Consider the following 14,060-nt stretch of genomic DNA (forward strand, 5'->3'; position numbering starts at 1 on the left):
AACACTGTGGGGATCACAAGGAAGACTGAAACGCGTGGGGAACGGATCAGACCCCTCGCTTGGCAAACAGGGCAGAATGTGGGGGCACAAAAATACCCCACACAGGGTCCCAAATATTTTCGCTCCTCCCTCACCCTGCATTAGATACATCGAGGTAAATGCCTAGATTTTCAACAATCACTAGTGATTTTGGGTGCCCACCTGAGACCTTTTAAAGGGGCCTGATCAGAAAGTGGGAGCACCCGGCCGCTGAATATCAGACACCCAAAAATCACTAATCACGTTTGGAAAAATGTAGGTCAAGGGATTAAAATACAATTTGGTGTCACAGCCACAGGTGAGAGCCGAGCCCACTAAGCTGTGTCCCTGAACTATGCTCCAGGTTTGGATAAAAACCAGTTACTAACCTTCCTGTAACGGCTGTTCTCAGAGATGTGTTGCACACGTCCATTCACGCTAGGTGTGCGTGCCCCGCACACAGTCGCTGGAAATTTTTCCCTCAGTGATACCCCTCAGGCCGGCTCTAGCGCCCTCTAGTACCATGTGCTCATATCACAGTGTGAAGGGACCCGTTTACTCTGCACCTTCTCAGTTCCTTCTTGCCAGTGTGACAAAGTTCCTCCTCTACCTTGGTGGGTCTTGCACTTATTGGCGGATTTGCTCGCCTTGGAGCTTCACAGCAGCCCGCAGTTTGGCCGTTTTCATGAACCCACAGTCCAGGTCGACTCCTCCTGTGTCTGACCAGGAGTTGGGAGGTTTGGGGGGAACCCGGGCCCACCCTCTACCCCGGGTTCCAGCCCAGGGCCCTGTGGAATGCAGCTGTCTAGAGTGCCTTCTGGAACAGCTGTGCGACAGCTACAACTCCCTGGGCTACTTCCCCATGGCCTCCTCCCAACGCCTTCTTTATTCTCCCCACAGGACCTCCCTCCTGATGTCTGATAATGCTTGTACTCCTCAGTCCTCCAACAGTCCACGTTCTCACTTTCAGCTCCTAGTGCCTCTTGCTCCCAGCTCCTCACACGCACACCACAACTGAAGTGAGCTGCTTTTTAAACCCAGGTGCCCTGATTAGCCTGCCTTAATTGATTCTAGCAGCTTCTTCATTAGAAGACCTGCAGCCAATCAGCCTGTCTGTCTTAATTGTCTCCAGAAGGTTCCTGATTGTTCTGGAACCTTCCCTGTTACCTTACCCAGGGAAAAGGGACCTACTTAACCTGGGGCTAATATATCTGCCTCCTATTACTCTCCTGTAGCCATCTGGCCCAACCCTGTCACACCAGCAACTCCAACAGAGGAGTAGGACGGTGGCTCGTGAAATGGACGTGTGCAACACGTCTCAAAGAACAACCGTTACAGAAAGGTTAGTAACCATTTTTTCTTCTTCAAATGCTTGAACACGTCCATTCCACATTTGGTGGCTCCCAAGCAGTACTGTAAGAGGTGGGTTAGGAGTTCATGGACATGTGGATTACAACACTGCCCAACCAAACCCAGTGTCATCTCTAGCTTGCTGGGTGAAGGTATAGTTTGAAGAAAAAGTATGTACTGATGCCCAGGTCGCTGCTCTGCAAATGTCCTGGATCGGGCCTGGGCCATGAACAGCACTGAGGAAGCTTGTGCTCTCACACAACGGGCCGTCAGGAAGGCAGGTGGTGGGACACCTGCCTGCTCGTACCACATGTGAATGCACAATGGGATCCACGATGAAATTCTCTGCGCCTTTCATCCTATCAACTACTGCCACAAAGAGCTGCATGGATTTAAGGATCGACTTTCTATATAGTCCTTTCTATATAGAACACTAGGGCTTGCCAAACATCCAGAGTATGGAGATGTCATTCCTCCCTATTCTCGTGCGGCTTCGGGAAGAAAATGGGCAGGAAAATAGCCTGATTACTATGAAACTGCGAGACTACTTTTGGGAGGAACACGGCGTGGGGGTGACATTGTACCTTGTCATTAAAGAACATTGTACATATAGGTTTTGACATAAGAGCTCTGATCTCCGAGACCCTCCTGACTGAGGTAATTGCTATCAGAAAGGCGACCTTCCAGGAAAGGTACAAGAGAGCACAATCCCAGTGGCTCAAAGGGAGGCCCCGTGAGCTCTGACAGGACCAGGTTTAAGTCCCTCAGGGGGATGGGTTCCCAGATTTGCAGGTAAAGCCTTTCAAAGTCCCTGAGGAAGTGAATGGACATTTCATGTGAAAAAACTGACCGACCACCCACCTGGGGGTAGAATGCGGAGATGGCGGCTAGGTGCACCTCAACAGATGGAATCGCGAGACCTGGCTGTTTCCAGACTGTTCTGGAATTTCTGCTTCATCTGAGAGATGACTCAGCCGGTGAGAGGCAGGGGTGCCGGAACAGGGGGACCGAGGGGCCATGGCCCTGCCACTTCAGCAGCAGGTGAGAACAGTGGGGGAGGGGATGGAGCCTTAGGAGAAGAGGTGGAGCACGGGGGCGGGGGGACATCAGGGGAAGAGGCGGAGTCACATTTTCAGCACCGGTGGCCCCCCACTCATAGGGAGGTTCTGGCACCCCGGTGGGAGGCCTTGCTGGGTAGACCAAATGGAGAAATGCTTCCACTTGGTGAGGTAAACAGCTCTGGTAATTGGTTTCCTACTGCCTAGCAAGACCTAGCAGACCTGCTCTGAACAGGCCAGTTCTGCAGGTTTAACCATGGAGCTGTCAGGCAGATGGAGCATTTGGCCGTGATCTTGCGAGATCAGGTCCAGAAGGGGAGGGAGCAGCATTGGAGTAGCTACTGACAGGTCTAGAAATAAGCCAAACTAGTGCCGAAGTGGCCAGGCTGAGGCTATGAGAATAACCTTCGCCCCTGACCTCAGCAAGACCTTGTGCACAAAAGGAATGGGGGGGAAGGAGCAGAACAGGTGCTTTCTCCAAGGGAGTAAGAAGGCATCTGGGAGCGAGCCCGGGTTGCAGTCATGCAGACAGCAGAACTGCTGACATTTCCTGTTCTGTTTGGTCATGAACAGGTCTACGAGGGGAGTACCCCACCACTGGAAACTGGCCCGTGCTATGTCGGGGCACAGGGACCATTCGCGGTGAGAAGAGCTGATCTGCCAGCTCGTTCTGGGCTCCCGAAAGGTGAGAAGCTTCGAGGTGGATCGAGCGCTTTATGCAGAACTCCCACAGTCAAATGGCCTCCTGACACGGGGGGAGAAGAGCGGGCCGTCTCTGCCTGTCGATGTAAAACATGGCTGCCATATTCTCTGTAAGAACTCGCACCACCTTGCTTGCGATGGGGGGTAAGAACACCTGACGTGCTAGGCGGACCGCCCTGAGCTCTCTGATGTTCATCCGTAGCAAGAGTTCCTGCTGGGACCACTGACCTTGTGTCCTGAGGTGCCCGAGATGGGCCCCCAACCAAGCATGGATGCATCCAAGATTAGAGATACCGAGGGTTGGGGCCTGACGAAGGGCATGCCCAAGCCTACCAACCAGGGATCTGTCCACTAGTCGAGGGGGGCGAGGACTGGGGCAGGCACTGTGAGCACCGAGTCCAGTACACTGAGGCCAGCCAAGCCTGAAGGGGTCTGAGGTGCAACCTCGCATACCACACCACGTATATGCACGCGGCCATGTGACCCAACACCCTAAGTGGGCCTTGACCTGTGATGACACTGACTAGAAGTGGGCTTCTGGGAGGAAGGCCCTGTCCTGGGTAGAATCAAGCACCACTCTGATAAACTCTATCCTCTGAGCCAGGAAGAGCGTTGACTTCTGCTCGTTTATCAGCAGGCCCAGTGCTTGAAAGGTTGTTTGAACAAGGTGGATGCTGGCTTTCACCTGGGACTTGGACTGGCCATTGACCAGCCAGTCATTGAGGTACGGATACACGTATACCCCTCGCCTTCTCAGGAAGGCTGCCACTACCATGCATTTCATAAAGACCCATTTGGCTGCTGACAGGCCAAACAGGAGGATGGTGAACTGGGAGTGAGTCTGGTTCACAGCGATCCCGAGAAACCTTCTGTGGCCTCGGAAAATAGAGAGGTGGAATAGGCATCTTTCAAATCGAGGGCGGCGTACCTGTCCCCTGCATCCAGGGAAGGAATGATGGAGGCGAGGGAGACCATGCGCAACTTCAGCCTTTGAGGTGTTGCAGGGCTAGAATGGGTCAGAGACCCCCTTTGACACTCAGGATTAATGAATTGTGACATTGTACTCCACATGCTTTATGGAAATATGCTTATGAATGTGAATATGATGTACCTGGAATATGCTTTATGCAAAAGGTCTCTTGATTGATGTCATTAGAAAGCTTGTAATCTACTGCGTATGTTCATCTTATTTGTTTGCATGTATTATTTCTATGCCTGGAGTTGGGGAAATAAGATATAAACTTTTATCACTGTTGTAGTCACTCCAGGTTAGGGCCATCAATGGGGCATTAGGAACTTGATGGCTCCCATTGATTAGGACAATTGATGGTAAATGATTTACCTGAAAGCCTTCCTGTGTAGCGGGGGCCAACCCAGGAGGAATGGGGACTTGAGGTCTCAGAGACAGGTGACCATGTCACCTGGTAGTGAAATCCATCTTAAATCTGGTACTTTTCCATTTAGCAGGAGGGGCGGAGACCCGGAGAGACAAAAGATTCCCACCCTGTGCCAAAGTTATAAAAGGGGGTGGAGCAGGACAAAGGGGGCTGCCAGTCATGAGAAAACCCCTGCTTATCACCTGAGATGTCTGCTGGATCTAACAACGACTGTACTGGGGAAAGGATTGGTCCCAGACTAGGAAAGAGTCCAGCCTGTGAAGTAAACTTATTGGAACATTTTTGAGGGTGAAATATTTCCTGTAATCAGTTTCTTAATGTATTAGGCTTAAAATTGCATGTTTCGTTTCATTTTGCTCTGTGACTTACTTTGTTCTGTCTGTTATTACTTGAAATCACTTAAATCCTACTTTTTATACTTAATAAAATCACTTTTGTTTATTAATAAACCTAGATATCAGAGTAGCAGCCGTGTTCGTCTGTATTCGCAAAAAGAAAAGGAGTACTTGTGGCACCTTAGAGACTAACCAATTTATTTGAGCATAAGCATCCGATGAAGTGAACTGTAGCTCACGAAAACTTATACTCAAATAAATTGCTTAGTCTCTAAGGTGCCACAAGTACTCCTTTTCTTTTTGCGAATAAACCTAGAGTAAGTGATTAATACCTGGGGGAGCAAACAGCTGTGCATCTCTCTCTATCAGTGTTATCGAGGGCAGACAATTTATAAATTTACCCTGTATAAGCATTATACAGAGTAAAACAGATTTATCTGGGGTTTGGATCCCCTTGGGAACTGGGTGTCTGGGCACTGGAGACAGGTAACCTGCTGAGCAGTTTTCAGCTAAAGCCTGCAGCTTTGGGAGCGTGGCCCAGACCCTGGGTCTGTGTAAACAAGCTAGCATGTCTGGCTGAACAAGACAGGGTCCTGGAATTCCCAAGCTGGCAGGAAAAACTGGCTCAGAGATGATTTCAGCACATCAGTGACAGTCCCAAGGGGATCTCTGTGACCAAACCCGTCACAGGAATAATGAGAGTGAAACTCTTTCCCTCTTAAGTTCCAAGGCAGCTCCTCCACGGCTCCTACCTGGAGAAGACCTTGCACCTCCTGGGCTAAAAGTTGCTCATGAGAAGGGTCCCTGAAGAGGAATGGGGTTGGGGGGTAGGAGGGAGGCATGGAAATGAACTGAAGTGTATAACCCTCCTCCACCATACTCAGCACCCAGTGGTCTGTGGTGATAAGGGACCATGCCGAGCTGAAACAGGAAACATGGTCCAAAAACAACAGGGGAGCAGGATCCAGGATGGGGACTAGTGTAAATCCCTTGGGCGCCCTGTCAAAAGTTCTGCTTGGAGCCCTCTGAGTATCTGTGAGGGCCAGGCAGCGAGGCTGAGGCAGAGAGGGGCAGCTGTCTGCACCTACAACCGCTGTTCTGCTTTTTGAACAAGTCCTGACAAGGCGGTGGGCCTGGGAAGTGGGCAGGCTATTGGGGCTTGAAATGTTTCCTCGAAGGCACCAGGGCAGGGAGATTCAAGGACTTGAGGCTGGCTCTGGAGGCCTTCAGGCTGTGAAGTTTGCCGTCCATCTGCTCTGAGAAGAGCGAAGTCCTTCCAAACGGAAGATCTGTAGGCCAAAGGAGTGAAGCCAGGAGCCCCTTTGCATGGGCACTGCTGACGCCATAGCCCCGGCTGCCGCATCCGCTGTGTCAAGGGTGGCTTGTGGGGAATCCCTGGCTATCACCTTCCCTTTCACCACAGCAACAATCTCCTGCCTGGACTCTTGGGGAAGCGAGTCTTTACATTTCAACATGGAGTGAAAGTCATATCTGCACAGCAGTGCTTGTTGGCTGGAGTTGTAGTCCATTGGTAGAATACATTTTCCTACAAAAATGGTCTTGCTTTTTTGAGTCTTTTGACTTCGGCATTGCTCCTTACAACCCTGGCCTTTCCCTCTCACTGGCTGCCAAGGCCACCAAGGATCCGGGAGGGGGATGGGAACATACGTACTCCTACCCTTTGGTGGAGACATAGTACTTCCTATCTGCCTTCCTTGACGTGGGGGCAATGAGGAAGGGGTCTGCCACAGAGTTTTAACTGGACCCATGACGGCCTCATCGAAAGGCAGAGCTACCTTCAACACGGCCACTGCTGCCCAGATGTTGACCAGGCTGTGGGAGGATTTTTTTAACTACCTCCACTTCCAGCCCTAAGTTTGAGACCACCTTCTTCCATAACTCCTGGTGAGCCTTGAAGTGTCCTGGGGCGGCAAAACACCCATCCCTGCCTCTTCTGGGGGGTTGAGGGGAGGAGGCAGCCTCCATCATCATGGGACCTTCCTCCTCTCTTTCTGCACCAACCGGATCCCGTAGCTCCAGGTTCTGAGAGTCGGTACCTGGCTCAATATCGTAGTCCGCGTCAGCTGCTGTTCTGTGTGACAGAGGAATCCTTCTCTCAGACGCCACTGAGTAGGACCACCTAGATGGGGGGCCAGGCAGCAGAGGAAAACCCCAGGGGTTCCAAAAAGGCCATTGTATCTGCATTGGCCATTGTCCACTGGGCAGGCGATCAGAGGAACCCCCACCCCGGGATCCACCATTGCATAGGGCTGATTGGTGGGGTACTGGTACCAGTCCCTCGGCTAGGTGAAAGATTCAAACTCCAACTTGGATGATGAGTCATCTTGTGGGGATGAGAGGTGTGTGATACCCGTCAGCTCCAAGGGACGGTGCTGAGGATCCAGGGATCGGGGCCGAGATGGGGAAGCCTGCTTCAACATAAGCAGAGAGCAAGGGGCCTGGTACCAAATAGGAGCTCGAGACAACATGCTCCCTTCTGCTTGCCCGCACTGCTGGCACCGAGTGTTATACTGCTGGCAACAGTGGTAATGAACATGCCAGAAAGTCCCTGGCCACCACAGGCGGCTCTGGGATGGATGGTACCGCAACCCTGCTGGTGCTTCACTGCCCCTCTGGGGCCGGCGGCTGGTTGGGTACTGGACTCCACAGAGCCTGTGGACAGGGCGGAGTTGGTTTCACCTGAGGAGCAGGATCAGAGGAGTGGCTAGACACAGGTCGCACTCCCCTGCACTCCCCATGCTTGTGCATTCTTAGAGATGGGGAACCTCTCAGACAACTGCTGCTTATGTTTCTTTCTTGGCCCTGGGCATGAGGAACGGTGCTGAGAGTCCCATATGGACTCTCTCTGCAGCAGCGCTTTGTACCAACACTGAGGTACACGCTGCCAAGTTTGGCTGACTCAGCTCTGAAGAAGGTCTGAGTGCGGCTTCCATCAGGAAGGACTTCAGCATGGCCTCCCTGTCCTGTTTCATAGGTGGACTGAACCGGTGGCAGAGCTGACCGCGATCCGCAAGAGGAGTCTCACCCAAGCACTTTAGACAGCTAGAGTGCAGGTCGCTCAAAGGCATGGGCTCGCCGCAGGAGACCCCGGGTATGAAGCCTGGAGACTAAGGCTTGCCCAGTTCCAGGAGCAGAAGAAACTCAGTTGGACTCTCGTAGCAAGCTATTTACACCAATCAAGTAAAGTCAAAAATGAGAAAATAACTGCGGGGAAAAGGGATGGAGTAACAACGAGAGAACAACTGAGAATCTTGAGAGGTGCAGGGCGGCTGCTCACAGAACACGCAGGGATCCCAAGCCAGGGGCCCGAGAGAAGAGGGGTGCGTCAAGCCTCCCCACCCACCCCTCTTCTCCTCCGTGCTGCATTCCACACAGATGTGTTTATAATTTAAAAAAGCAGATACACTTGGGGTTTGAGAAACAGCTTTTTAAAGCCTAGAATGAAGGTTTCTATATATAAACCTGAGCATGGTGATGATGAGCAGGATGGGAGCACTGAGGGGGACTCACAGGGACCAGAACCCGAATTCCCCTGTGTGTGTGTTGGGGGCAGGGAAGGCTCCCTAGAGAGGGAAACATTGTTGGTGGCCAAGATGCAGGACTCAGGACAGTGTCCTGAGAGCTGGCAGACCCAGGACTGCGAGGAGGGGGTAAATGGCGGGAGTGGGGCAGGAGGGGGCAGTCAGGACAGTGGTGGGCGAGGGGGCGGTGGGGACAGAACAGCAGCTCCCCAGCGCAGGGTTAGAGGCAGGTGAATGGAGCCCCTCTCTCAGCACTGCGGAGGCCAGTGTCCGTGTGAGCAGGTCAGGCTGGACGGGCTCAGCAGCAGGGCACCAAGGGGCGAGACTAGTCAGGAGAGGGTTAAACTAGCTACAGAGGGGGCAGGCTAGGGGGGCAGACACTTGGCAACCCTCCGCCCTGTAGCTTAGTCCTGGGGCAGGGGCACCAGGAACCCAGGTGTCCAGGATAGGATGGGAATTAGTACTCATTGCTGCTGTCTCAGTGCTGTGGGCGGGAGGGTACCAGGAGGGTTGGGGACACTCCTGGGTGAGCACCAATGTGACAGGCCAGTACCACTGACACGGGGGAATCAGGGGACTGGGGAGTGAAAATCCCTGTCAGGAAGGGCAGAGCAATTACATCAGAGAGACCCTCACCTGCCAGGAACAGTTCAGCAGCGCCAGGCACTGAACACTTATGATGGATCATCCCTGTGCTAAGTGAGACAGCACAATCCGGGGCCTGGCCAGGTGGCTACAGCCCCACACATCAGGGACCAAGCAGGAAGAACGGCTCTTTACACATCTATCGATAGTGTGCAGGGGAACCTGCCTGACCCTGGGAGCTCCAACCAGGGGGACACGGGCTGGGGTTTCTGCTGCCAAGGGTAAGGAACCCGGGAGTCTCTGCACATTGCAGGGGCTGATTCTCTCACTAACTCTCCATCCCCAGTCGATGTCAGACCCTCACTCTGCGGAGTGAAGAGGAATCTGACCTTAGATAAACTCACTCTGGAAATAAGACAAAACGGACAATGAAGGAGGCTCACCGGTGAACAGCTTCTCCCCATGGCTGGGGTGAATGCAGCACTGCCCGCTTTTGTGACTTTACCGTGCTTCTCATGATGCTGGGTGGTTTTATTAAATCCCCAGTTCCTGGACTCATGGGATTAGAGGAGAGTCTCAGCTCTCTTTTCTTACTGTAGTAACTTCTAGTCCTTCTAGGAGCAGGGAAAAACCCGGAAATATGTCCCCTAAAGGCTCAAACCAGAGGGCAAATAAAAATAAGCTCCAATATTACTCCAAATAAGCTCCCAAAATACTCATGACATTTAAGCCAAAATCAGAATTTTCAGGGCCAGACTTGTAATGTCTGAAAACTTGGGGCTGTCGCTATTGGGATTCCCCATCACTCGGTGTCTGGGAAATGAGACAAGATGTCTCAGAGCCCTGTTCTAGCTCTAGGGTCTGACAGAGTCACTGTCATAGCTGGAAGCAACAAACCCCTCCGTGCAGGAATCGCTGGGTGCCATTCTCTGGCCTGGGTGACCAGGAGGTCAGACTAGCCGGGTCTGATGGGAACTTCTGGCATTCGCACCTCTGCCACTCTGCCTGTGAAATAACCAGACACGAGGGGCGGGGGGGAGTCCCTCGAAGGGCAGCAGAGGCAGCTGCAAGTGGGACTGGTAGCAGAAATCTGGGGTGTTTGGGGAGGGTCAAAAAAAGGTCTTTTGCATGAACCCTCCACCCTGCAGCCCTTCCCCCTGCCCCATGTCCCTTTGTCCCCCACATTCACACTGACTCCAGCAAGAAAATGCCCCTGCGGGCTGTCCCTTCCCCCCATCCCCAACACGCATCTCTGTGTCCATTCACCCTGTTTACATCAACCGCACCCCCCACCCCATGTCCCTGCATCCCTAGGTCGGGTCGTGTCCCGCACTCACCCTCGCTCTGGTTGTAGAGCTGACCCAGGGTGTTCAGACTCGCGTTGTACCATTTCTGGTAGCGCTGTGCGCACCAGGTCCTCTTGTCCCAGAACTCCGGACCCTCGTTCTCCGCCATCCACGCTGTGCGAGGCTTCGCCCTCTGCATCCCGCTGGTGTAGACGTAGGTGACCTGATCGTCCACGTACACAACACGGCTGAACCAGGGCAGCCCCGGGCCGGGCTCCGACACCACCGTGTCCAATACGCGCAAGGAGTGCAGGCCTGGGGGGGTAAATGGGGGAGGGGAGAGTCAGACCCAACCAGACCCTGCCAGGGAGCCCCTGGCAATACACAAGAGGCAGCGCCAGCCCTCAGGAGCGCTCCTGTGGGAGGGAGACATGGGAAGGGGCTCACAGAACAGCCTGACTGGGGAGCAAGAGAGGGTGGAGTAGAAGAAGAAAGAGAGCAGGGCTGGAGTGTGGTGTGGGGAAAAGGAAGGGATGTTATGGGAGAGGGTGGGGCAGAAGGACTGGGGATAGGAGATGCTTCACAACATCCTCTGGAAAGGAATTCCACTGGTTGACTGTGTATTGTGTGCAGAAATACCTCCTTTTGTTTGTTTTAGACCTGCTGCCTATTAATATCCTTGGGTGAGGCTTAGTTCTTGTGTTACGTGAAGGAGTAAATATTCACTTTCCCCATACCCGCCATGATGAAGACTATGATTTGGTCATGGATATTTTTAGTATAAGTCCTGGACAGGTCACGGGCAACAAAGAAAAGCTCACGGAAGCCCGTGACCTATCCATGAAGCTACTAGATCGCACGCCCTGGTTCTCATGGGTGACTTTAATTTTCCTGATATTTGCTGGGAGAGCAATACAGCGGTGCATAGACAATCCAGGAAGTTTTTGGAAAGCGTAGGGGACAATTTTCTGGTGCAAGTGCTAGATGAGCCAACTAAGGGGGGGGAGCTTTTCTTGACCTGCTGCTCACAAACAGGGAAGAATTAGTGGGGGAAGCAAAAGTGGACGGGAATCTGGGAGGCAGTGACCATGAGTTGGTTGAGTTCAGGATCCTGACGCAGGGAAGAAAGGTAAGCAGCAGGATACGGACCCTGGACTTCAGGAAAGCAGACTTCGACTCCCTCAGGGAGCGGATGGGTAGGATCCCCTGGGGGACTAACATGAAGGGGAAAGGAGTCCAGGAGAGCTGGCTGTATTTCAAGGAATCCCTGTTGAGGTTACAGGGACAAACCATCCCGATGAGTCGAAAGAATAGTAAATATGGCAGGCGACCAGCTTGGCTTAACGGTGAAATCCTAGCGGATCTTAAACATAAAAAAGAAGCTTACAAGAAGTGGAAGGTTGGACATATGACCAGGGAAGAGTATAAAAATATTGCTCGGGCATGTAGGAAGGAAATCAGGAGGGCCAAATCGCACCTGGAGCTGCAGCTAGCAAGAGATGTCAAGAGTAACAAGAAGGGTTTCTTCAGGTATGCTGGCAACAAGAAGAAAGCCAAGGAAAGTGTGGGCCCCTTACTGAATGAGGGAGGCAACCTAGTGACAGAGGATGTGGAAAAAGCTAATGTACTCAATGCTTTTTTTGCCTCTGTCTTCACTAACAAGGACAGCTCCCAGACTGCTGCGCTGGGCATCGCAACATGGGGAGTAGATGGCCAGCCCTCTGTGGAGAAAGAGGTGGTTAGGGACTATTTAGAAAAGCTGGACGTGCACAAGTCTATGGTGCCGGACGAGTTGCATCTGAGAGTGCTAAAGGAATTGGCGGATGTGATTGCAGAGCCATTGGTCATTATCTTTGAAAACTCGTGGCGAACGGGGGAAGTCCCAGATGACTGGAAAAAGGCTAATGTAGTGCCAATCTTTAAAAAAGGGAAGGAGGAGGATCCTGGGAACTACAGGCCAGTCAGCCTCACCTCAGTCCCCGGAAAAATCATGGAGCAGGTCCTCAAGGAATCAATCCTGAAGCACTTACACGAGAGGAAAGTGATCAGGAACAGTCAGCATGGATTCACCAAGGGTAGGTCATGCCTGACTAATCTAATAGCCTTCTATGATGAGATTACTGGTTCTGTGGACGAAGGGAAAGCAGTGGATGTATTGTTTCTTGACTTTAGCAAAGCTTTTGACACGGTCTCCCACAGTATTCTTGTCAGCAAGTTAAAGAAGTATGGGCTGGATGAATGCACTATAAGGTGGGTAGAAAGTTGGCTAGATTGTCGGGCCCAACGGGTAGTGATCAATGGCTCCATGTCTAGTTGGCAGCCGGTGTCAAGTGGAGTGCCCCAGGGGTCGGTCCTGGGGCCGGTTTTGTTCAATATCTTCATTAATGATCTGGAGGATGGTGTGGATTGCACTCTCAGCAAATTTGCGGATGATACTAAACTGGGAGGAGTGGTAGATATGCTGGAGGGCAGGGATAGGATACAGAGGGACCTAGACAAATTGGAGGATTGGGCCAAAAGAAATCTGATGCGGTTCAATAAGGATAAGTGCAGGGTCCTGCACTTAGGACGGAAGAACCCAATGCACAGCTACAGACTAGGGACCGAATGGCTAGGCAGCAGTTCTGCGGAAAAGGACCTAGGGGTGACAGTGGACGAGAAGCTGGATATGAGTCAGCAGTGTGCCCTTGTTGCCAAGAAGGCCAATGGCATTTTGGGATGTATAAGTAGGGGCATAGCGAGCAGATCGAGGGACGTGATCGTTCCCCTCTATTCGACATTGGTGAGGCCTCATCTGGAGTACTGTGTCCAGTTTTGGGCCCCACACTACAAGAAGGACGTGGATAAATTGGAGAGAGTCCAGCGAAGGGCAACAAAAATGATTAGGGGTCTGGAACACATGACTTATGAGGAGAGGCTGAGGGAACTGGGATTGTTTAGTCTGCGGAAGAGAAGAATGAGGGGGGATTTGATAGCTGCTTTCAACTACCTGAGAGGTGGTTCCAGAGAGGATGGTTCTAGACTATTCTCAGTGGTAGAGGAGGACAGGACAAGGAGTAATGGTCTCAAGTTGCAGTGGGGAAGGTTTAGGTTGGATATTAGGAAAAACTTTTTCACTAGGAGGGTGGTGAAACACTGGAATGCGTTCCCTAGGGAGGTGGTAGAATCTCCTTCCTTAGAGGTTTTTAAGGTCAGGCTTGACAAAGCCCTGGCTGGGATGATTTAACTGGGACTTGGTCCTGCTTTGAGCAGGGGGTTGGACTAGATGACCTCCTGAGGTCCCTTCCAACCCTGATATTCTATGATTCTATGACTTTACTAAAAGTATCCATGGCAAAACGGGGAACTCAGCTGCGTGACCCACACACCACCTGCAGTTGCTAGGCAACTGAGAGCCACTCAGAACTCCAGGGTCCCTCTGCTGCCTACGGCAACTGGGAGCGGTTGGTCCCCCCACAGCCCATGGAGGCCCCCCCGCCGCTCCCGGCTGCTACAGATGGCAGGAGGACCCCTCAGCTTCCGGCTGCCACGGGCTGAAGTCGTGGAGTTTGCTGGAAGTCACTGGAAGATTCCGTGACTTCCGCGACCTCTGTGAAAAAAACATAGCCTTAGTCTTGATTTCGTAGACTTTCAGCATATCCCCCTTAGTCGTCTCTTTTCCACCCTGAAAAGTTCCAGTCTTATTAATCTCTCCTCATGTAGCAGCCATTCCATACCCCGATCATGTTTGTTGCCCTTTTCAGTACAATTCCAATATATCTTTTTTCAGACGAGATGACTACATCTG

General features: G+C 52.2%; 1 protein-coding gene across 11 annotated transcripts in view; it reads right to left on the minus strand.

Moving 5' to 3' along the window:
* Positions 1 to 14,060, minus strand: part of LOC102936111 (class I histocompatibility antigen, F10 alpha chain-like) — a 54,451-nt gene that overhangs the window by 12,022 nt on the left and 28,369 nt on the right. For all 11 annotated transcript variants that reach the window (XM_037888834.2, XM_037888831.2, XM_037888828.2 and 8 more), the window contains exon 2: positions 10,325 to 10,588. In XM_037888834.2, the coding sequence (XP_037744762.1) occupies positions 10,325 to 10,588 (264 nt within the window). The remainder of the gene's footprint in view (positions 1 to 10,324; positions 10,589 to 14,060) is intronic.

Source organism: Chelonia mydas, unplaced genomic scaffold (genome assembly GCF_015237465.2).
Source record: "Chelonia mydas isolate rCheMyd1 unplaced genomic scaffold, rCheMyd1.pri.v2 scaffold_67_arrow_ctg1, whole genome shotgun sequence".
Lineage (NCBI taxonomy): Eukaryota > Metazoa > Chordata > Testudines > Cheloniidae > Chelonia > Chelonia mydas.